The sequence below is a fragment of the Sus scrofa genome, chromosome 13 (genome assembly GCF_054392235.1).
Source record: "Sus scrofa isolate SSC_HxYL_T2T_F1_AM1 chromosome 13, Sscrofa_HxYL_maternal_Yorkshire_Landrace_v2.0, whole genome shotgun sequence".
Taxonomy (NCBI): domain Eukaryota; kingdom Metazoa; phylum Chordata; class Mammalia; order Artiodactyla; family Suidae; genus Sus; species Sus scrofa.
Window position 1 is genome coordinate 33,381,251 of NC_139395.1, and position 23,242 is coordinate 33,404,492.

Here is a 23,242-nt window from a genome sequence, read left to right on the forward strand (position 1 = left end):
CCGCAGTTCCCACGCCGGCTGCGGCCCCCGGAAGTAGTGTGTCAGGGGACTCGGCGAGGCGGAAGCCGGGCGTGGCTGGAGGCGGTGGCACCGCCCTGGCGGAGACGCTGCTGCTGTTGCTAGACTACGCGAGCTAGCCTTCGTCACTTCCTCAGCCCGCCGTCTGCCCACTCCACAGACCGGAACCCGGGGAGTGGGTGCAGACTTTTCCTCCGAGGTCCAGGACAGCGGTCGGCCGGGCAGCTGGAGTGGAGGCCACGCCACCTGCGGGGAAGAACCTGAGCCGAGGCGGGAAGATGGCTGCAGACAAGCCCTCAGGTGAGGTGCCCGCGCCCAGCGATCAGGGTCGAAACGGGACACGCGGGAGCAGGCAGACCCTGCGCTTCGGCGGAGGAGCTCCGGTTGGGGACTGGAGGTTGGGGACTCTAGGGTGACTCTAATTGGGGCGTGCCATTTCTCTCCCCATCCTCTCCCTCTGAGGGGCTAATGTGAGTCTTTGGGCCCGATGTCAGATAGTTTCTTACCAAGTGTGGCGTGAAGCTACTTCTGCCCTCCTTTGCCCCGCTCTCTGGAATAGCTCTGGTTTAAAAAGCTTAAACCTATGTGGCCGCTTCACAGATTTTCTGACTTCCCTTTGGGGAAAGCAGAGCAAGGAAAGTTCACCCTGGAAAAAGAGCTACCTTGATTTCCCCTGGCTCCGGCCAGGACTTCCCTGGCTGGTCACTGCGACATCAGCTTGCCTCTGGTCGGCCACGTCGTATATAATTAGCTTTATGAAAACCATTTATTTAAATGGGAATAACTTTATTGTGTCTCACTTCAGACTCTGCTTTTTAATATCTTGCGTGTGGAACCTGTTTTCCCCTAGTTCCTCAAGACTAATTTCTCGTGACGATTTTCTTTATGGATTACTACCCCCTTCCTAAAAATCTTCTCCTTTGAAGAATATAAAATGCTTTCCTGCCTACTTTTGGGATGGTCTGGCCTATGTTTCCTGTAAGAAAATAATGTTCTCTGTGGCATCCATCCAGGTTTTGTTGGAATTTAAATGACAGGACTTAGAAGCAGTCAACACTTAAGATTTTTCACAGTAAAATTATTTTTAAAACTAAAATTAATTTAAAAAAGAAAAAAGGAAATCTCAAATGTAGTGTGTGTTTTAGTATGTCTTGATCTCAATAACTGAGAGTGGATCAGATATGGAAAGGCTCTCTAAGAGGTGACATTTGAACAAAGACTAAAGAGCCAGCCACAGGAAGCAAGAATGATGCAGATAGGTGGAGCAGCAGCTGTACAGACCCCTTGGAAAATGTACAGCAGGAAGACCTGGGAGCATAAGCACCTTGAGGACAGGCACTTTTGTCTGTGTTGGGGTTGTGTGCCGTTTCCAGCACCTGGACCAACTGCTGGCGTATCAGAGCACTCAGCGTATTTTATAGCATAGTGAGCAGAGGAGGTGAGGCAAGAGGCAAAGTCAGAGTTAGGGGGTGGGGGACAGCTTCTGTCAGTCTTTGTGGGCCATGGAAGAAGGTGAAATTTCGCTCTAACTTATGGGGAGCCATTGAGAGATGTCAGCAGTGGTGTCCTGTGAGCTGCTTCATGTTTTAACTGAGCCAAGTGATAAGTGATGAAGAGGTAGGAGGAGGAGGAAGTTTGAAATAAGGCAGCCTAGGAGTTCCCTTAGTGGCTCAGTGGCTAATGAACCGGACTAGGAACCATGAGGATGTGGGTTTGATCCCCGGCCTCGCTCAGTGAGATAAGGATCCAGCATTGCTGTGGCTGTGGCGTAGGCCAGCAGCTGTAGCTCTGATTCAGCCTCTAGCCTGGGAACTTCCACATGCTGTGGGTTTGGCCCTAAAAAGCAAAAAAATAATGAAAATGAAATCGGGAAGCCTAGGTTCAGCCTAGTTGTACCATATGGTATTTGTGTGACCATGGGCAAGTTTTAAGAAACTTTATTTAGGAGTTCCCGTCGTGGCGCAGTGGTTAAAGAATCTGACTAGGAACCATGAGGTTGCGAGTTGGATCCTTGGCCTTGCTCAGTGGGTTAACGATCCGGTGTTGCCGTGAGCTGTGGTGTAGGTTGCAGACATGGCTCGGAGCCCGCATTGCTGTGGTCCTGGCGTAGGCCGGCAGCTACAGCTTCAATTAGACCCCTAGCCTGGGAATCTCCATATGCTGCGGGAGCGGCCCTAGAAAAGGCAAAAAAAAAACAAAAACCCAACAACAAAAAAGAAACTTTATTTAAGCCTCTGCTTTCCTGCCTGGAGAATGATATTATCCATCATACAGTGTTGGTAAAGGGTTAGTTGAGATCAACTTCGGTTCTGGCTTTAAGAGATGTTTGCTTTTTACTTTATGATAGTGGTAGATGGAGAGGAGAGGCAGGTATGAGGATTGTTTAGTGAGTAAAATTGTGACTGCTTGGTGAGCGCAAAGCCTTGCTCCTTGGGAAAGGTTCTCAGTTGAGCCACAGTTTCTTCATTTGTGAAATGGGGGTCCATGGAGTTCCTGGGTGGCTCAGTGGATTAAGGATCCACTTGTCATTTCTATGGCTCTGGTGGCTTCTGTGGTGCTCGTTCAGTCCCTGGCCTGGGAATTTCGTCATGCCATGAACGTGGCTGAAAAGGAAAGAAATGGGGTCCTCAGTATTCTTACTTATTCCTAGTATCTTTGTAATTTATATCCCTCACAAGTTTGTAACTTGTTAGAATCAGATGAGGTGAGGTAAGATGTATGTTGTAGCCCACATTCTCTGGAAAGCAGAACCTGGTTAAGGTGCATATTTTTTATTTGGAAGGTGTAGGCTCAAGATAGGGAAGGTGAGGGGGCAAAGGAAGATGCAATACGTTACAGTCCTGGCTACTGTCACTGTGACCTGTGAGGAGACATAGCAGGTCATTTGCATATCGGAGTTTTCTATAAGGTTTTCCAGGCGAAACTACCCTTTAGATGAGGAGTTCCCTGGTGGCCTAGCAGTTAAGGATTTGATGTTGTCTCTGCTATAGCTCAGGTTCCATCCCTGGCCCAGGAACTTTGCATACCATGTGCACTGCAAAAAAGAAAAAAAAAAAAAAAAGACCACATCAGAGTGAAAGGGTTGAATGTCCAGCTTTCTCCCATTTCCTCTTCCCAATTGGTCAAGACTCACCTGCTGGAGAACTGATTTACCTGAAGTTCTAGGTTGTGTGACTTCTTAGTGACTGACCAGTCAGCAGTTCTCTCACCCTGGTTTGTATTTCAACCAAATAATAAGGGAAGCGGTATCCCAGGGTGGATGGGGCACCAACCTAAAATAAACATTTTAGGGGCAGTGGAAAGTTCCTGTGAAACATATAAAAGTGGTATGAAACATCAGCAATATTTTAGAATGATTTGTTTGACTTTACTTCTTTAATGTTTTGGCCAGGCTAGGGATCAAACCTGAGCCACCGCAGTGAGTATACCAGATCCTAACCTTCTGTACCACCAAGGAACTCCTGTATGTGTGCATGGTTTTTTTATTTTTCTAGTTACTGTCAATTTATTTAATTTTTTTGAAAGACATTCTTGATAGGATCATATAATTTTAAGGTTAGATATCTTTCCAGGTGGTTGATAAATAGAAACATTCAGTAGTTCAGGTTAGTGTTTCTCTCTCTCTCTCTCTCTTTTTTTTTTTTTTTTTGATCTTTTTAGGTCTGCACCCTTGGCATGTGGAGCTTCCCAGGCTAAAGGTCCAATCAGAGCTGTAGCCCTTGGGCTACACCACAGCCATGCTAGATCCAAGGAGCATCTGTGACCTGCGCCACAGCTCAGTCAGATCCTTAACCCACTGAGCAAGGCCAGGGATTACTCGTCACATTTGTTTCCACTGAGCCACAATGGGAAATCCCTCTGTTTTTTGTTTGTTTTTTTTAAAATCAGGGTGTAGGAGTTCCCATTGTGTCTCAGCTGTAACGAACCCGAGTAGTATCCCTTAGGATGTAGGTTTAATCCCTAGCTCTGCTCAGTGGGTTAAGGATCCTGTGTTGCCATGAGCTGTGGTGTAGGTCACAGATGAGGCTCGGATCTTTCATTGCTGTGGCTGTGGGGTAGGCTGGCAGCTGCATCTCCGAATTGACCCCTAGCCTGGGAACTTCCATATGCCTCAGGGGTGGCCCTAAAAAGACAAAAAAAAAAAAGTTGTTATTGATGTATTAGTTTCAGGTTTACAATATAATAATTCGATATTTGTATATATTGTGAAATTAATACTGTAAGTCTAATTAACATCCGCCATGCATAGTTGTAAAAATCTGTGTATGTTTGACATTTTTCAACTTTTTATTACAAATGATTTCAAACATTGAAATAATTGAAAAAATTGAATTTCCTGTTGTGGCTTATCAATAATGAACCCGACTAGTATCCATGAGGATGCAGGTTCAATCCCTGGCCCCGCTCAGTGGGTAAAGGATTGCTATTGCCATGAGCTGCAGTGTAGGTCACAGACAAGGCTGGGATCCCCAGTTGCTGTGGCTGTAGTGTAGGCTGGCAGCTACAACTCTGATTCAGCCCCTAGCCTGGGAACTTCTATGTGCTGCAGGTGTGGCTAGCTGTCACTAGCTACAGTTCTTTTTTTGTTGTTCTTTTTTTCCTTTTTTGGGCCACCTGAAGTATCAGATAGAAGCCAAAGTCAAGGCCTAAGCTGCAGCTGCACTATGTCTAGGTGTTCCCAAGATGCCACTGATCCTGTTGCACCACAGAGGGAACTCCATCTAGCTATAGTTCTTGATGTTGAATCATTTCTAGATAAGCTATAGACCTTGATACTTCATCTCTCTAAAATTTCTTCATACATTTATTAAAAATAAGGACATAAACTTATGTACAGTACCATAATCATACTTCAGAAAATTAATATTTGAATATATTAGATTTCCTTCATTGTTCCAAAAATGTTATTTAAAGTTTTAAAGAAACTGTGACTTTTAAATTAATACCCAGTCAAGGCTCATTCATTGTATTTTGATGTTTCTCTTAATACCCCATATCTTTTTTCTTTTTCTTTCATTCTTTTTTTTTTTCTTTTGTCTTTTGTCTTTTTAGGGCTGCACCCGCAGCATATGGAGGTTCCCAGGCTAGGGGTCTAATCAGAGCTGCAGCTGCTAGTCTACACCACAGCCACGGCAACACCAGATCCAAGCCATGTCTACGACCTACACCACAGCTCATGGCATTGCTGGATCCTTAACCCATTCAGTGAGGCCAGAGATTGAACCCGAAACCTCATGGTTCCTAGTTGGATTTGTTTCCGCTGCGCCAAGGCAGGAACTCACTCTTTCTTTTTTTTTTTAATGACAGTGAGATTAAGTGGACTGTCTTACAAAATGCCCCATATTCTGCATGTTTTGATTGTTTCTTCCTGGTATCTTTTAATTAATTCCTTATTATCTCCTGTATTTTCTGTAAGCTGAATGTTATTACTACAGGCTTGATTAGATTTAGATTTAACATATTTTTAAGATGCTTTGTAAGTGGCGTTCTGTACTTTATATAAAGCACATCAACTGTAACCCAACTATAATGGAAAAAATAAAAATCATTTTTTAAAAAAAGCACCTACTGTCACTTTGTCCACTATTGATGATGCTCAGTTTGATCAGTTTGTTAAGGTGGTCACAGGAATGTCCTTTCCCATATTCAGTCAGAAGTAATATACAGGATATACAAAAATATCAAATCATTAGGTTGTACACCTGAAACTAATATAATGTTATATGACAGTTGCATCTCGGATTCTTTAAAAAAGTAATCTATGTGGTAATAATTTGGCATTATATAAACATCCACTGTAGATGATCTTTGCCATAATCAGTTACATCATTGGGGGTTGCAAAGTGATACTTTTCCTAATTCTATTACCGTGTCTGCATTTGTTAGCTGGCATTCTTTTTTTTTTTTTTTTTGTCTTTTTGCCTTTTCTAGGGCCACTGCCACGGCATATGGAGATTCCCAGGCTAGGGGTCTAATCAGAGCCGTAGCCACCAGCCTATGCCAGAGCCACAGCAACGCCAGGTCCGAGCCGAGTCTGCAACCTATACCACAGCTCATGGAGACACCGGATCCTCAACCCACTGAGCAAGGCCAGGGATCGAACCTGCAACCTCATCGTTCCTAGTTGAATTTGTTAACCACTGAGCCACGACGGGAACTCCTAGCTGGCATTCTACAAAGAGTAGTTCTGACATATAAACTGGGATGAAGTGTAATTTTTCCCAGAAAGGGATATCAATTGTTAAAAACTTAATTCAACTTTTTTTTTTTTTAGGGTTGCACTCTCAGCATACAGAAGTTCCCAGGCTAGGGGTTGAATCTGAGCTGCAGCTGCTGGCTTACATCAAACCTGTGTCCTCATGGATGCTAGTCAGATTCATTTTTTCTGAACCATGACGGGAACTCCTAATTCAGCCTTTTCATTTATCAGTTTTCAGAATAAGGATTAACAGTGACCTACACTGGATATTTTAAGTGTTTTTAATGTTTAAGAACTTAGAGTCTTGGGGAGTTCCTGTTGTGGCTCAGTGGGTTTCAAACTAATATCCATGAAGACGCAGATTCAATTCCTGGCCGCGCTCAGTGGGTTAAGGATCGGGCATTGCGTGAGCTGTGGTGTAGGCCAGCAGCTACAGCTCTGATTCACCCCTTGGCCTGAAAACTTCCATATGCTGCAGGTGTGGCCCTAAAAAGCAAAAAACAAAACCAAAAAAATTTATAGAGTCTTAGAGTTTCCTGGTGGCTCAGCAGGTTAAAGAGTCCGTGTTATCACTGCTATGGCTCTAGTCATTGCTGTGATGTAGGTTTGATCTCTGCCCCAAGAACGTCTGTGTGCCATGGGCACCGCTAAAAAAAAAAAAAGAATTTAGAGTCTTATGATTCCAAATTAAAGTTTGTAATTGTTTGGATAATTGATTAATATTTGTGAATATAAGTTGAAGCCTTACTGTATTATTGCACGGACAGTAAAGAGTACCCAAGAGTCACTATTTTTGTAAGCTTAGTTTTTTAGATTTATAAGTAACTTGAGTTCTCAGAAAATTTTGTCTTTTTTAAGTCAAATTACTTAAATTGGGACATTAAATTATTTAAAGTAGTTAAAATTTTATGTTTGAAGGTATTTATCTTTGTAAATGAAATCAGACGTTCATCACAGCCCTTTCAAATTTAAAACTCAAAGTAGAATAAGATGTCTAAGTTGAATGTGAAAGTTTAGGCTTTTTGGAGTTCCCCTTGTGGAGCAATGGAAACGAACCCGACTAGTATCCATGAGGATGCAGGTTCAATCCCTGGCCTTGCTCAGTGGGTTAAGGATCTGGTGTTGCCATGAGTTGTGGTGTAGGCCTGCAGTTGTAGCTCCGATTCGACCCCTATCCTAGGAACGTCCTAAAAAGCAAAAAAAAAAAAAAAAAAATTAGACTTTTTGAATTTGTGACATTAAGAAGTCAAATATTAATATTTGAAAACTACAGTAAATCTCTTTTCTGGGACTGAAAACTAGTCTTAGATATGAAAATAAAAATACTCATCAGCGGTGGTATTGTTCTGCTTTGCCTGTCTTCCCCGAGGTATGCTGATACTCTTTTTTTGTTTCTTTTTTTGGCCTTCCCGAGGCATATGGAGTTACTGGGCCAGGGATCAGGTCTGAGCCTTAGTTGTGACCCAAGCCACAGCTGCAGTAACACTGCATCCTTAACCCACCGTGTTGAGCTGGGAAATCAAACCTGAGTCCCAGTGCTCCAGAGATGCCACCATTCCTGTTGCACCATAGTGGGAACTGCACTATGCTGATATTCTTGATACTTGGTATTCTATTCCTTTATTTCTGCCATGCTGGACAGGGTGCTCAAGTTTGTGGCATCCTGGTCATATGTCAGTTCTTGGAGCTGTGTAGAAATCAGCCATTCTGTCTAGGGCTTTGCTAAGGTAGGTCTACTTGTTCAAATGATAGAAAACACATGCCAGGTATTCGGATCTTAGCCGTATGGTGGCTTTGGTAAATGTGAATGATTTTTCTCTGAAATGGCATCTTCCTTATTTAAAATTTTCCCTCTCAAAGGCATCAGCACTATTTTGTATGTGTAGAGGTATTTCTTTAGGCCTACATTTCTTTTTTCTTTGGAAAAAAATGTGGTGGTTTTTGTTTTGTTTTTGTTTTTTTGAACATCGTTGGAGCTATATTTTGAAAATTGGAGCTTGTGTGGAAGCTCCTCCTCCAATTAGGTTCGAATTGTTAACCTTCTACATTAGAATGTTTCTGGGTTTTCAGTTAACTGACTTTTTTCAGTTTTGAAAAAGAGATGTGTTTCTTTGCTACTTAGTTTAAACCTAAAGGCAATTGGTTGGTAGAAATGAAGTCTGTTGGCTTAAAAAGCGTCAAGGTTTGTGCATCTAAAAGCTCTGTTCGCCTGGAAAGTCAGCCCTGTTCATTAGGCCAGAGTAGAAGGAAAGTCAAACTTACAGATAATCGGTCATATACTCTTTCAATTGGCAATGGAGACTATTTCTGGACAAGTAAAGACACGTTGTGGAATTATGTGCAGACTCTTTCTGGTAAGAAGTCAGTATTACCAAAAAACCAAATGTTTTAAAGACTAATTGCAAAAAATAATACCAGTTCCTTACAGAAAACCTGTAAAGTGAAGAAAGATAAGGAAAATAAAAATAGTAATACCACTGAAGTGAGTTTTTCCCTCTGAGTTTTATCTTGAAGTGAAAGAATGTAGGTAGAATAATAATTTTTATTATTAACATGTAATAGGCTATTTATTGAGCTTGGCTATCTAAAATGTCTAGGAGTGGGGAGTTCCTGTCGAGGCTCAGCAGAAACGAATCTGACTAGGAACCATGAAGTTGCAGGTTTGATTCCTGGCCTCACTCAGTGGGTTAAGGATCCAGCATTGCCATGAGCTGTAAGTGTAGATCACAGACATGCCTTAAATCTGGCATGGCTTGGCGTAAGACAGCAGCTGCAGCTCTGATTCCACCCCTAGCCTGGAAATTTCCATATGCCACGGGTACAGCCCTAAAAAGACCAAAAAAAAAAAAAAAAAAAAGTCGAGGAGTTCTCTTGTGGCTCTAAGGGCTAAGGATATGGCATTGTCACTGCAGCAGCCCAGGACACTGCTGTGGCAAGGCTTTGATCCCTGGCCCCAGGGAACTTCCATATGCTGAAGGCACAGCCAAAATAAAAATAAAAATAAAAATAAAATAAAATGTCTGTAGAAATGGGAATTTCAGGGTCTCTTGTTGTTAAAGTTGGTGTCTCTCTTTACTTGGAAGACTTTAGGAAACTTTTATAGTTCTAGAGGATGATAGCAGTAGCCACATGAGCCAGTCTGCTTTTGGCGGAAAGTAGAAGCTTAAACTCTTCAGTGCCTTGGTGAATTGTTGGGTGTTTCCCTCCTCCCTGTATTTATAAATCGCAATTTATAAATGACATTTGGGCCCAGAAGTCCCATGAAGGAATGTCATCTAATCTAAGAGGAGGGCGTGTTTTATTTTTTTTGTTTTGTTTTGCTTTGTTTTGTTTTTGTCTTCTTAGGGTTGCACCCTTGGTGTATGGAAGTTCCCTGGCTAAGGGTGAAATCAGAGCTGCAGTTGTGCTGGCCTGTGCCACAGCCACACCAACGCAGGATCTGAGCTGCATCTGCAACCTACACCAAAGCTCACAGCAATGCCAGATCCTTAACCCATTGAGTGAGGCCAGTGTTTGAACCTGTGTCCTCATGGATACTAGTTGGGTTCCTTACTGCTGAGCCCTGATGGGAACTGCCAAGGAGGGTGTGTTTTAGAAGAAGCTATGGAGGTAACTTGATGGCAAACTAAAATTTTTGGCATTTGGTTTAAATTTAGTATCTTTATGTAGATGGATTTTTTAAACACTTTAGGCACCCTAAAAATTTTATAAAGTATTTATGTTCATTGTTAAAATGGTCTCATGAATATACACAGAGTTGAGGGTTCTGTCTCATTCTAAACTCTCATTTTACTTTCTGGAGTCCTGAAATCCTGTGTCCCCATTTTTACACATTTTAAAGAAATTGGCCCTCACTCTGAACAATATTGTGTTATTTTGTAAAACAGATGCATTGTGTAAACAGTTGAGTTAACAAATAACTCTATTATTGGCTTTCTAAAGAAAAAGTTGTTTGAGTGTCCTCTTAAACCAGTGAGCTGTCCCCATTGAACAATTAGTTTTTCCTCCTCCCAGTTACTTATCTGTATGCAAAAGTAGATATGAAATACTAATTTATCTAACTTTAATTATCAGAAATAATTATTCTGATAAGCCCAAATACCAGAATGCCTTTTTTATTTTTTTATTTTTATTTTTTTTGTCTTTTGTCTTTTTGTCTTTTGTTGTTGTTGTTGTTATTGTTGCTATTTCTTGGGCTGCTCCTGCAGCATATGGAGGTTCCCAGGCTAGGGGTCGAATCGGAGCTGTAGCTGCCAGCCTACGCCAGAGCCACAGCAACGCGGGATCCGAGCCGTGTCTGCAACCTACACCACAGCTCACGGCAACGCCGGATCGTTAACCCACTGAGCAAGGGCAGGGACCGAACCCGCAACCTCATGGTTCCTAGTCGGATTCGTTAACCACTGCGCCACGACGGGAACTCCAGAATGCCTTTTTTATAGGTCAAATCTAAGTCTTAAATAAATTCACTTAAGTACAAGTTATATTATCATATCTAATAATAGGAGTTTCTTGGCGATCTAAGGAGCTGTTCATATTAAATCTAATTTCATTGTTAATTTGTGTGTTTAAGGTGCATAAATAAGTCTTGGGGTTGTTTTTTTTTTTTAACTTTTTTTTTTTGGCCATACCCTTGGCATATGGAAGTTCCTGGACCAGGGATTGTACCCAAACCACAGCAGTGACCTTATTTAGCATCAGTAAGCAGAGCTAGGTGGCCAAGGGGAGACCAGACTGAAGCCAAGACTTTTTATTGTACTATGTTGCCATCTTGAGGGAGGGAAATTGGAAGTCTTTACTGATTGATGACATGTGCCAAGCCAGGGCTTCCGAAAGTTAGCTCTGCTGAGGACTAGTTCTTTGAAATGCTCCTGGAAGACAGGTTTCTAGGCAGTTATCAAGAAATACCCACATTAGGAGTTCCCATTGTGGTGCATCAGAATGAATCCAGCTGGTATCCATGAAGATGTGGGTTCAGTCCCTGGCCTCGCTTAGTGGGTCAGGGATCCAGTGTTGCTGTGAGCTGTGGTGCAGGTCACAGATGCAGCTCGGATCCTGGCTGCGACTGTTGGCTGTAGCTCCAATTTGACCCCTAGCCTGGGAACTTCCGCATACCACAGGTGCAACCCTGAAAAGCAAAAAGAAAAAGAAATACCCACATTATTGAGTGTACGTGTAATTAAATGAATGCTCACACACTCAGAAATACCTCTTCATATTCCACCTGATGCATACTGCAGTCACTAGACTTCTTAAGGCAACCCCCATCTGACTTCCAAAACGTTTTATTAGTTTTAGGCAGACATTTAAAAAGTAAAACTTTTAAGCAGTAACCCATATTCATTATAAAAATTTAAACAATTGTTGTCAAATACAAGTTCATGTGCCCAGTGCACAGTGAGGCCAGACAAACTGAAACCTGGGAGTTTGGAGCAGAGAAAGGTTTATTGCAGGGCCAAGCAAGAAGAATAGGTGGCTTGTGCTCAGAAAACTTGAGCTCCTCAATGGTTTTTGGAAAAAAAGTTTTTATAGGCAAAAGTTGGGAGGAGGGCTCAGGGTGTGTACCTTTCTCCTGATTGGTTGATGGGGTGGCAGGGGGCTGTCCAAAAATCTTACGGTTCAGCCCAAAGTTACCTTCCTCCACTCTGGCCGGTGGCCTTAATTCTGTTGAAGAATTCAGAGCTATATTATTGTTTCCTATATTCCCTGAGGAGAAACCTATACCCTGCACTGTTGTCTATTGACTGCTCCTCCTTTGTTTCTGCATTCCCTCCCTAACTTAATTAATGTTTGAGGAGTTCCCTTTGTGGTGCATCAGAACGAATCTGAGTAGTACCTGTGAGGATGCAGGTTCAATCCCTGGGTGTTGGGAATCCAACTTTGCCATGAGTTGTGGTGTAGGCTGCAGATGCAGCTTGGATACCCTGGGGTCACTGTGGCTGTGGTGCTGGGTGACAGCAAATTTGAATCTGTCCTTCGGCTCTCAGTGAAGACCCTTTTTTTTTTTTTAAATGATTTTTTATTTCTTCCATTATAGCTGGTTTACAGTGTAGTGTCAATTTTCCACAATATCAGGGAAGATCTTGGAGGCTTTTTTTCCTGCAAACTAGAAACCATGTGTGTCTGTCTGTCTGTCTGTCTGTCTGTCTCTGGAGTGGTGTTGTAGCTCAGTAAGGCTTTTATATCCAGAACAGGTCCTGGTTGGTTTTACACTTAAGGAATGTGAAGGAAAGTGAAATCTCTCCCTCTTCCATCCCACTCCCTGGAGGTAACCCCTAAGAGTTTGACATCCTTCCAAATTTTATTCTGTACATATTCAGAAATACATGTTTATATATCTTTTTGTTTGTTTGTTTTTTCTAGGGCCCTACCCGCCGCATACGGAGGTTTCCAGGCTAGGGGTCTAATCGGAGCTGTAGCAGGCGACCTACATACACCACAGTTCACGGCAATGCCAGATCTTTCACCCACTGAGCAAGGCTGGGGATTGAACCTGTGTCCTCATGGATGCTAGTCGGGTTCATTAACGCTGAGCCATGACCAGAATTCCTCCAGCAATTTTCTTAACTGTAGGATATTTGTTATTTCTAGATATTCACTATTATAAATAGTGCTGTGATGAACATCTTTGTGTATTTGTAGAGTGAATGCCTAGAAATGAGATTGGTCAAGGCTATGTACATAGGTAAGTATTGCCAGTTACTTTCCAGGAGGTCGTACCAGTTTATACTCACACTTAACAGTGTCATCCTTAAGGAAGTTCCCTTAGTGACGTGGCAGGTTAAGGATCTGGCATTATCACTGCTGTGGCATGGGTTGCAGCTGTGGCACAGGTTTGATCCCTGGCCCCAGAACTTCAGCGTGCCTCAGACGAGGCCATAAAACCGAAAACAGTTGTCATTTTTGAGTTGTTTAAGTAAGACTTGGTTCAACTAAGATTTTTATGTTTATTTTGGGATTCTTTTTTTAAATTAAAAAAACAAAAAATCTCATTTTTAAAACAGTAAATTATGGGGCAAAAAGTGTTAATGTTAGAATGTATATGGATACTTATATTAAGGAAACTTTTTTTTTTTGTCTCTTTTTGTCTTTTCTAGGGCCACACCCGTGGTATATGGAGGTTCCCAGACTAGGGGTCCAGTCGGAGCTATAGCCACTGGCCTATGCCACAGCCACAGCAATGCAGGATCTGAGCCACGTCTGCAACTCATACCACAGCTCATGGCAACGCCAATCCTTAACCCACTGAGCAAGGCCAGGGATCAAACCCGCAACCTCATGTTTCCTAGTACGACTCGTTAGCCACTGAGCCACGACAGGAACACCAAAGGAAATTTTTTTAAATGTATTAGTCTTGGCTTTTGGATTTCTAAGTCTTTGAAAGCATTCTTTGCCTAGAAATAACTGATGGGTTCTTATCAATGTAGTTTTCTAATGGGTAAATGTTACTGTGCTTCAACTGGGTTATAAACTTTTTGAAGGCATTTGAACATGGGTTTATAATCTCTTTATGTCTCCAGGCCCTGGCATAGTTTCTTGAATATATAAGATATTTGATATATTACTGGAGCAGGGGCGAGGGGAGATCTTAACTTTTTTTTTTTTTTTTGTCTTTTTAGCACTGCATCCGCAGCATATGGAAGTTCTCAGGCTAGGGGTTGAATTCATGCTGTAGCCGCTGGCCTCTGCCACAGCCACGGCAACGCCAGATCTGAGCCGTATCTACAACCTATGCCTCAGCTCACGGTGACGCTGGATCATTAACCCACTAAGTGAGACCAGGGTTCGTCATGGATACTAGTCAGATTCATTTCCGCTGAGCCACAATGGAAACTCCCTGAGATCTAATATTTTTAAGAGAGCATAATGCTGTCAGCCTGAATGTCCTAATGGAGAGAGCTGTGATCCTTATATAACAATTTCCATGGCAAAGGGAAACATTTCTTAAGTTTTCGAAGTAATGGCTCCTTCCTCATGTAAAACGCTAGCCATGGAGTTCCTGTTATGGCTCAGCAGGTTAAGAACCCAACATAGTATCCGTGAGCATGCAAGTTTGATCCTTGGCCTCGCTCAGTGAGTTTAGGGTCTGGTGTTGTCACAAGCTACAGCGTAGGTCACAGATGCGCCTCGGATTTGGTGTTGCTGTGGCAAAGAACTGTTGCTGCTGCTCCAGTTCAACCCCTAGCCCAGGAAATTATGGGTGTGGCCCTAAAAAAAAAAAAAAGAAACTAAGAAACAAACAAAAAAAACCCACTGGCCATTTTAGTGGAGAGAGGTAACTGGCAACTTCAGTAGGAAGAAAACAGTTAAGAGGAAAACTACAGTCACTGCAAAAATGTTACTTCTAAAGAACTCCAAAACTTGTGTGTTTGCAGATCAGGGAGCAGAGAAACATGAGGGACCGGGTCAGTCTTCTGGGATCACTGATCAAGAGAAGGAGTTGTCCACCAATGCTTTCCAAGCTTTCACAGTAAGAAATGGTTTCTCTTAATCTGTGCCATCTTTAGGATCTGTCAAGTATGAATCTTTTCACAATGAATTTTTTAATGTATAGTTTTTGTTCTGTACTGATTCAAGAGTTAAAGTTTAGAGATTACTTAGGTTTAATTTTTTTTTAATTTTAGTTTAAATATGATGAAAGGAATGGGAGTGATTTGAGCCATTCCCAAGTTTTTGCTTCCATAAACATATTTTAACTGTCATAGTTTTGTTTTTATGTCTCTTAAAATTAGATTTGTAAATATATGGGAATGGCTTTTCATTTCACTAGTCTCTTCAGTTCTTTTCCTTGACTATCCTTTATAATGGAACCTCAGAAGTTTGTTGTCAGAACTTTAATTTTTCTGATATTAACCAATGTGAAAGAGGAGTTCTTTTTGTGGCGCCAGATGTGGGTTTGATCCCTGGCCTTGCTCAGTGGGTTGAGGATCCATTGTTGCCTCAGGCTGCTGCATGGGTTGCAGATGCAGCTTGAATCTGGTGTTGCTGTGGCTGTGGAGTAGGCTGGCAGCTGCAGCTCTGATTTGGCCCCTGGCTTGGGAACTTCCATATGCTGCAGGTGTAGCTGTAAGAAGAAAAACCAAACAAACAAAATAATGTGAAAGAAAACCTTATTGATTAGCAGGTTGCATTCATGTAAGCTGAAGAACTTGATACTTGGGTATGCAAGGTATACTACAAATTAAAATTTGGAATAATCATATTACCTTTCTTGGCTAGCCTTGTTACACCCTGATAGTAATATATACCAGTATATACTAATGTATATTATATCTGATTATAATATATATTATATATAGATATTTTATAAACTTATATAGTGTGTGTGTCTTGTAGATATAATGCACATATATTTAGAGTTTGATTTTTGAGAAATATCCACAATTTTTTTTTTCAGTTTTTTTGAGGTAAAATTGACATATCACAATTTCTTTGGTTTTTTTTTTTTTTTTTTTTTTTTTGCTTTTGCTTTTTAGGGCCACACTAGTGGCATTGGAAGTTCCCAGGCTAGGTATCTAATGTGAGCTGCAGCTGCTGGCCTACATCACAGCCACAGCAACTCAGGATCTGAGCCGAGTCTGCCACCTACACCATAGCTCACAGCGGCACCAGATCCCCCACCCACTGAATGAGGCCAGGGATCGAACCTGCATCCTCATGGATACTAGTTGGATCTGTTACCACTGAGCCACAACAGGAACTCCACACAGTTTCTTAATTGACATGACTATTACTTCATCTAGTAACTGTCTTTTTAAGAGATTTTAAATAAAGGTGAATGAGGAGTTCGGGCTGTGGTGCAGCAGGTTAAGAATCCAGCGTTGCTGCAGCTTGGCATAGTTCACACCTATGGCTCAAATTGGATCCCTGGCTCAGGAATTTACATATGCTGTGGGTGTGGCCAAAAAAGAAAAATAAATAAATAAACAAAATAAAAATGAATGGCATATGTTTGGAAATGAATGTATAATTCTTAAAGTTGGTATGTGATTTTGTTTGTGTGTTTTTATTTTAGGCTGGAAATTATGATGTATGTCTGCAGCATCTTGCCTGCCTACAAGATATAAACAAAGATGATTATAAAATAATTTTGAACACAGCAGTAGCTGAATTTTTTAAAAGTAACCAAACCACAACAGATAGTTTGAGACAAACACTTAACCAGCTGAAGAATCAGGTGATACATAAATGAATTTCACTATAAAATATTATGGTATTCTCTAAATCGTGAAATAAAATTAGTTAAGTAAAATAATGTGACTACTTATCTGATATTAATAGCATGATTTCTAATATATCATAAACGTTTGTTGGTATTAGTTTTATTTGTATAAAATTATTATTTCAGGAAATGAAAGGTATATTGTGTGATTTTATTTTCCGTTGAGTTTTGAACTTGAACAAGGTAAACTAATGTACCAAATTTGAATGAGCTTTGGAGTTTTGATTAAGAATTAAAATAGAAATGTATGAAAAAGATGACCTGCTGAGATTTTATCTTATTTATACCTGCAAAGGTCCAGTTATTAATAGTAATAGCAGATTGTTTAGCATTTTGGATCAGGAGATGATCGGTTAAATAGACGATATTCTGATTTCTATATTGTTTGGGGCTTGCCTTGATCATTGGTCTGGTCATAACAGTATCACAAGGTTAGACCTTTGATATTCAGGAGGGCTGATAACGGACCATTAGTGCTTACTGTGTAATAAGACTTTATGTAACTAAGAATCTTATATAGGACATCTCACTTACTCTTCCCAGTAGCCCTATGAAGAAGCTACTGTGATTTTCTTATTTCACAGATGGGAAAGCTGAGGTACAGATGGCTTGTGTAGATTGTCCAAAGATACAAAGCTTTTAAGTAATAAGAGCTGCTTGAACCCAGTTCTCTTTAACTCTAGAGCCTATGCTTTTAATTACTGCTTCATGCTGTATAAGATCCTGAAACCTTTTTGAGGACCCCCCCACCCCCACCCACCCCCCCGTCTTGTATTCATGAGTACCACTATACTATGGAGTATCACATAAAATGTGATGTGGTTAGAAATAAGTGACCCCTTCAGGCTCTTCGTGATTCTTTGTAGGAGTGAAGATACTATACATCACCCTCAATGTCATTTAGTTAGAAGAGGAGTCCCTCAGTGACTCAGCAGGTTAAGGACCTGGCATTGTCACTGCTGCATCTCAGATCACTGCTGGGGCTCAGGTTCGATCCCTGGCCTGGGAACTTCCACATGCCACAGGCACAGCCAAAAAAGGGAAAAAAAGAAAAGAAATAAAGTTCTTCAGGGTCTTTATAATTCTTTATAGGAACAAAGAAATTTTTAAACCCTATTAAAATTCTTCAACAAAAATGAAAATAATAGCCACCATTCATCAGATACTTACTACTTGATTCCAAATTTCATATTAAGTGCTTTTTATTCCCTATCTCATATAATCCTCACATCTAACCCTTGGCATAGGTACTTGTTATCTCAGTTTTATTTTTTAATTTCTTTTGTTTTGTTTTGTTTTGCTTTTTAGGGCTGCACCTGTGGCAAATGGAGGTTCCTAGCCTAGGGGTCTAATCGGAGCTACAGCTGCCGGCCTATGCCACAGCCACAGCAAATGTGGGATCTGAGCTACGTCTCTGACCTATACCACAGCTCACAGCAACGCCAGATCCTTAATCCACTGAGTGAGGCTAGGGATTGAACCCGTGACCTCATGGTTTCTAGTCGGATTCGTTTCTGCTGTGCCAGGACAAGAGCCTCCCATTATCTCAATTTTAAATTGCGGTTTGAGGAGCCTAATAGTTTTAATATTTATTTATTTATGTATTTATACTAAATATAAAAGTTTGCATCTATTAACCCTAAACTCCCAAGCCATCCCTCTCCTTCCTCCCTCACCCTTGGCAGCCACAAGTCTGTTCTCCACATCCGTGAGTCTGTTTTGGTTTTGTAGATAGGTTCATTTGATGACACACCTTTTCATTCTGTTCCACTTTCATTTTCATCTTATTTAATGAGTAGTCTTTGTTCTGGTTGGAGCAATTACTAGATTATTTTGGTGAATTATAGAAAATGTGGAAAAGTTATTCATAATTTCAATCATTGCTGAAACCAAAACTCCTTAATTTATCCAGGACCCCTTTTTCTGGCTAAGAATTATCCCATTCTTAGCTCATTCTCTCTCCATTGTATAACTACCAAGAAGTGTTATTTTTCTTTGGAAATTGAGTTTTCTCCATTTAAAAAGATTTTTTTAATCACTTGAAGATAGTGACTTGATAATTAAAGATTATAAAGAACCACGAAACTCATTGAGATGCTCATGCTATTGGTCAGCTTGGACCAATTGTTAGCATTAACATCCCTCCCCCACCCCTGCATCAAACTCAACACATGGGTGATTGAAGTCTGCAGAAGTCTAATTACAAACCACTCTGTATCATGAACTTCATGTTCCTTGCCATTAACCAGTTCAAGGTTCCAGGACTCCCTGCAGTACCAAAATCCACAGTTACTCAAAATCTTTATATAAAATAGCATAATGGGAGTTCCCATCATGGCTCAGTGGTTAACAAATCTGACTAGGAACCATGAGGTTGCAGGTTCGATCCCTGGCCTCGCTCAGTGGGTTAAGGATCTGGCATTGCTGTAAGCTGTGGTGTAGGTGGCAGACGCAGCTCGGATCCTGAGGTTGCTGTGGCTGTGGCGTGGGCTGGCGGCTACAGCTCCAATTAGGCCCCTAGCCTGGGAACCTCCATATGCCACGGGTGTGGCCCTAGAAAAGACAAAAAAATTTAAAAATAAAAATAAATAAAATAGCATAATGTTTTAATATAACCTAGCCACATCATGCCATCTTCCCGTATGCTTCAAATAATCTTTAGGTTATTTATAATATCTAATACAATGTAAATAGTTGCCAGCACATATCACATTCGAATATTGCTTTTTAGAACTTTCTGACATTTTTTTCCCCATGTGTTTTCAGTCTGTGGTTGGTTGAATCCATGGATGTGGAACGTGTGAATACAGTGGACCAACTGTATATTAAAGTTCTTGTCAGAGTTCCTGCTGTAATGCAGTGGGTTAAGAATCTTATTGCAGCAGGTTGGGTTGCTGCTGAGGCACAGGTTCCATACCTAGCCTGGTACAATGGGTTAAAGGATCCATTGTTACCGTAATTGCTGTGTAGGTCAGCAACTGTGGCTCGGATTCAATCCCTGGCCCAAGAGCTTCCATGTGCCACAGGTGCAGCCATAAAATTTAAAAATAAAGTTCCCCTGAAGTTCCCTTGTGGCTCAGCAGATTAAGGATCCGCCATTGTCACTGCTGTGGCTCTGATTACAGCTGTGGCGTGGGTTTGATCCCTGGCACAGGAATTTACACACTCCATGGGCGTGGCCAAAAAAAAGTTCCATTGTTTAATTTAGAGAAATACCAGTCAGAATTAATTACCTAAACTTCTACAACAATTTGTTGCATTCTTCATAATGGCAAATATAAGGTTTTTTAAAATTTTATAGAAATATAGTTGATTTACAGTATTGTGCCAATTTCTGCTATACAGCAAAGTGACCCAGTCATGCATATGTATATATACACTCCCTTTCTTATCTTCCATCATGGTCTATCCCATAGTTCCCTGGGCCATACAGTAGAACCTCATTGCTTATCCATTCTCAATGTAAAGATAAGTTTTAATACAGGTAAAATTTCATTTTAATGTGTTACATGGAAGTAGAGAATGTGAAACGATTAAAATTTAAAAGCGTATTGCTGCAGCTTATAGAAAGTGGATATACAGATAGTCATTAGCTTTAAAATGCAAAGTGTTACGACTTTTGGTGTCAGATGTGGAAGTTAAGGTTCTAGTGAGGCCATTAAAAGCCTGTTTTTACCTCAGTGCTTGACAAGGTGTATTTTTGTTGTTCACTGCTTTGAAAAATCTATTTTTTTTTATTATGGGAACAAAGAACCCAATAGGAAAATCAGAAAATAAACTTCCTGGCTATATGGCCTTGGGCAGGATAATTAAGCCTTTTGTGCTGGTTTCCTTATTTATAAGATGGAAATAATATTTATGTCATTGAGGTATGGGAAGGGTAAATGAGGTATTCTCTATAAAGGATTTAACGTAGCAGGCCTGGCACATAGTCAAGTAGTTAGGTATTGTTTGTTCATGTTTAAATTTACTTTGGTATTTACAAAATGGAATCTAGCTTATGTATATATCATAATGTTCTCAGAGTTCCCTTTGTGCCTTCGCCAGTTAAGAATCTAACATCCAGTCCGTGAGATGCAAGTTTGATTCTTGGCCTCATTAAGTGGTTTAAGAATCCAGCATTGCCGCAAGCTGTGGCATAGGTTGCAGATGTGGTTCAGATCCAATGTTGCTGTGGCTGTGATATAGGCCGGCAGCTTCAGTTCTGATTTGACCCCCTAGCCGAAGAACTTGCTTATGCTGCAGGTGTGGCCATAAAAAGAAAAAAAAATCATTCTCATAGGAAAGGTTATTTTGAGTTTTGCACACTCCCTATTTAGCCTCTTGCTACCTGAGGCCACATGAGTGGGAATCCAACTCAGAAGCCACATTGAAGAACAAAATTTTACTATGACAAATATTTGATTTTTAGTATGTGAGAGTAATTAAAATCTAGAGGTCCTGTTGGAAATGTGGAAATTTCAAGAGTAAGAAATGTTGGCCTATGTTTCTGTTTATTCATACAGATTCTTTCAATTTTTACCTTTATTTTCTTACTGTTGGAACACAATCCCTGTCGATTGTTTTGCAGGTCCATTCTGCTGTTGAAGAAATGGATGGATTAGATGATGTTGAAAATAGCATGTTGTATTACAATCAAGCAGTGATTCTTTATCATCTGCGGCAGTACACAGAAGCCATATCAGTTGGTGAAAAACTTTATCAGTTTATAGAGCCTTTTGGTATGTTGTCTGTCAAGTCCAAAATTTGCCTGTCTTCTTATACTTGCAAAGGTCCCTGGTACTGTTACCTAGATAACCTAAATCAGAATTACATGTGTTTAAAGAAAGAAAAAAAGCTGTGGCAAGTTTTCTTAATGGTTAAAAAAAAATAAAAATTTATCACTTTTAGGAGCTCCCCCTGTGGTTCAGTGGGTTAAGAACCCAATGTTGTCTTGATGGTGGTGTGGGTTCAATTCCCAGCCCAGCAGAGTGGACATGAGGATCCAGCATTGCCACAGCTGTGGCATATGTCACCAGTGCTCCCAAAGAAAAATTATATCACTTTTAGATGAATCCAGGTTTTGGGGGTTTTTTTGGGGTTTTTTTTTTTTGTTTTTTTTGTTTTTGTTTTTTTTTTGGTTTTTGGGTGTTTTTTTTTGTCTTTTTAGGGCCTTACCCAAGGTCCCAGGCTAGGGGTCTAATCAGAGCTGTAGCCACCGGCCTACACCACAGCCACAGCAGTGCCAGATCCAAGCTAGTCTGCGATCTACACTACAGCTCACGGCAACACCGGATCCTTAACCCACTGAGCAAGGCCAGGGATTGAACCCGCCATATGGTTCCTAGTCAGATTCATTTCTGCTGCGTAGAACACCCAAAAACACAGGTTTTCTTATAATTATCTCATGCCCTGACCCCCCCCACCCCAGTTTTTGAAGATAACTGTTAGAAATGCTGTTTCTTCTTTTTTTTTTTTTTATTTTTTTAGGCCGGACCTGCAGTATATTGAAGTTCCCCAGCTAGGGGTTGAATCAGAGCTATAGCTGCCCGCCTACACCACAGCCACAGGAACCCGGGATCCCAGCTGCATCTGCGGCCTGTGCCGCAGCTTACGGCAATGCCAGATTCTTAACCCACTGAGTGAGCAACGGATCAAATCTGCATCCTCATGTACACTCGTCAGATTCTTAACCCACTGAGCCACAACAGGAGCTCCCAGAAATGCTATTTCTGATTATAAGGATTTACTGATTTTTGTTCCCCTTTGATGTTTAATCACTGCCTTAGTGTGCCTGATCCTTTCTTACTTGAATAGTGTATTAAAGAAGGAGTGTTTTGGAAAGTTAGCGGACAGTATAATATTTTATTTTGTATATTGCTTAATTGAAATTTTCACAGGTAGTCATAGATTAGATAGTTTAGAACAATGTTCGCTTTTTTGTTAACTAGCTTACAATTACTAGCCTTGAGTAAGGGTAGTAAGAAAGGTAAGGGCAGGAGTTTGGTGGCTCAGGTTATGGATCTGGCTTTGTCACTACTGTGGCATGGGTTCGATCCCTGCCTCAAGAGCTTATTTGTGCCACAGGTGCAGGCAAATAAATAAGTAAATAGTTCAGTGAAATACAGGGGCTGCAGATCTGTTGAGTAGCCAAGCAGGTCCTGGAATTGAGGTTTCCTTCCATCTAAAGTAATAATCCTCACTTCATGTGCTGGAATTTGGTAGGTGTTTTGCCAAAGGAAGTTCAGGCATTAGAATCCGTAGTGTGAGAGGCCTTGAGATGTCAAATAGAGTGACATTGTTGACATTGCAGTTTGCTTTCGTCTTTAAGTAAAGTCTCAGGCTTTGCTTTTCAGAGCTTTTTCTGGGGGGGAGTGGTCTGAGATGTTTGCTTTACGTTTGATTATGACTTTTCTTTTCCTGTTTTTCTCCCCCCCCACCGCCCTCCAGAAGAAAAATTTGCCCAAGCAGTGTGTTTTTTGCTTGTAGACCTCTATATATTAACCTACCAAGCTGAGAAAGCTTTACATCTTCTTGCTGTTTTGGAAAAAATGATTTCACAGGGCAACAATAACAAAAATGGAAAGAATGAGGTGAGTTTTCTGAAGTGATCAGACTAAAATTTAAAGTGTGGTTAATGTTTGTGGTTATTAAATATTATTTTCACAGCTTTATTGAAATAAAATTCCCATGCACAAATATATTCCCATGTACAAATACATTTTTTTGAAGTGTGCAATTCGGTGAGTTTTAGTATACTCACGGAGTTGTACAACTATCACCACTGTCGAAATTGCAGAACATTTTCATCACTCCCTAAAGAA

At 40.9% G+C, this 23,242-nt stretch overlaps 1 protein-coding gene across 7 annotated transcripts in view; it reads left to right on the forward strand.

Moving 5' to 3' along the window:
* The first annotated feature begins 169 nt into the window (after nucleotides 1-169).
* Nucleotides 170-23,242, forward strand: part of CNOT10 (CCR4-NOT transcription complex subunit 10) — an 81,651-nt gene continuing 58,578 nt past the window's right edge. For 4 of the 7 annotated variants that reach the window (XR_014822674.1, XR_014822675.1, XM_084987611.1 and 1 more), the window contains exons 1-4: nucleotides 170-318; nucleotides 16,233-16,394; nucleotides 21,010-21,160; nucleotides 22,869-23,011. Coding sequence is in view for 5 of the 7 variants with exons in the window: in XM_084987611.1 (XP_084843737.1) it covers nucleotides 21,031-21,160; nucleotides 22,869-23,011 (273 nt within the window). In the remaining 2 variants the exon portion in view is untranslated. Of the gene's footprint in view, nucleotides 319-14,592; nucleotides 14,688-16,232; nucleotides 16,395-21,009; nucleotides 21,161-22,868; nucleotides 23,012-23,242 lie in introns of all 7 variants that reach the window. The other 3 variants (XM_084987612.1, XM_084987614.1, XM_021071545.2) reach the window with 2 other exon arrangements.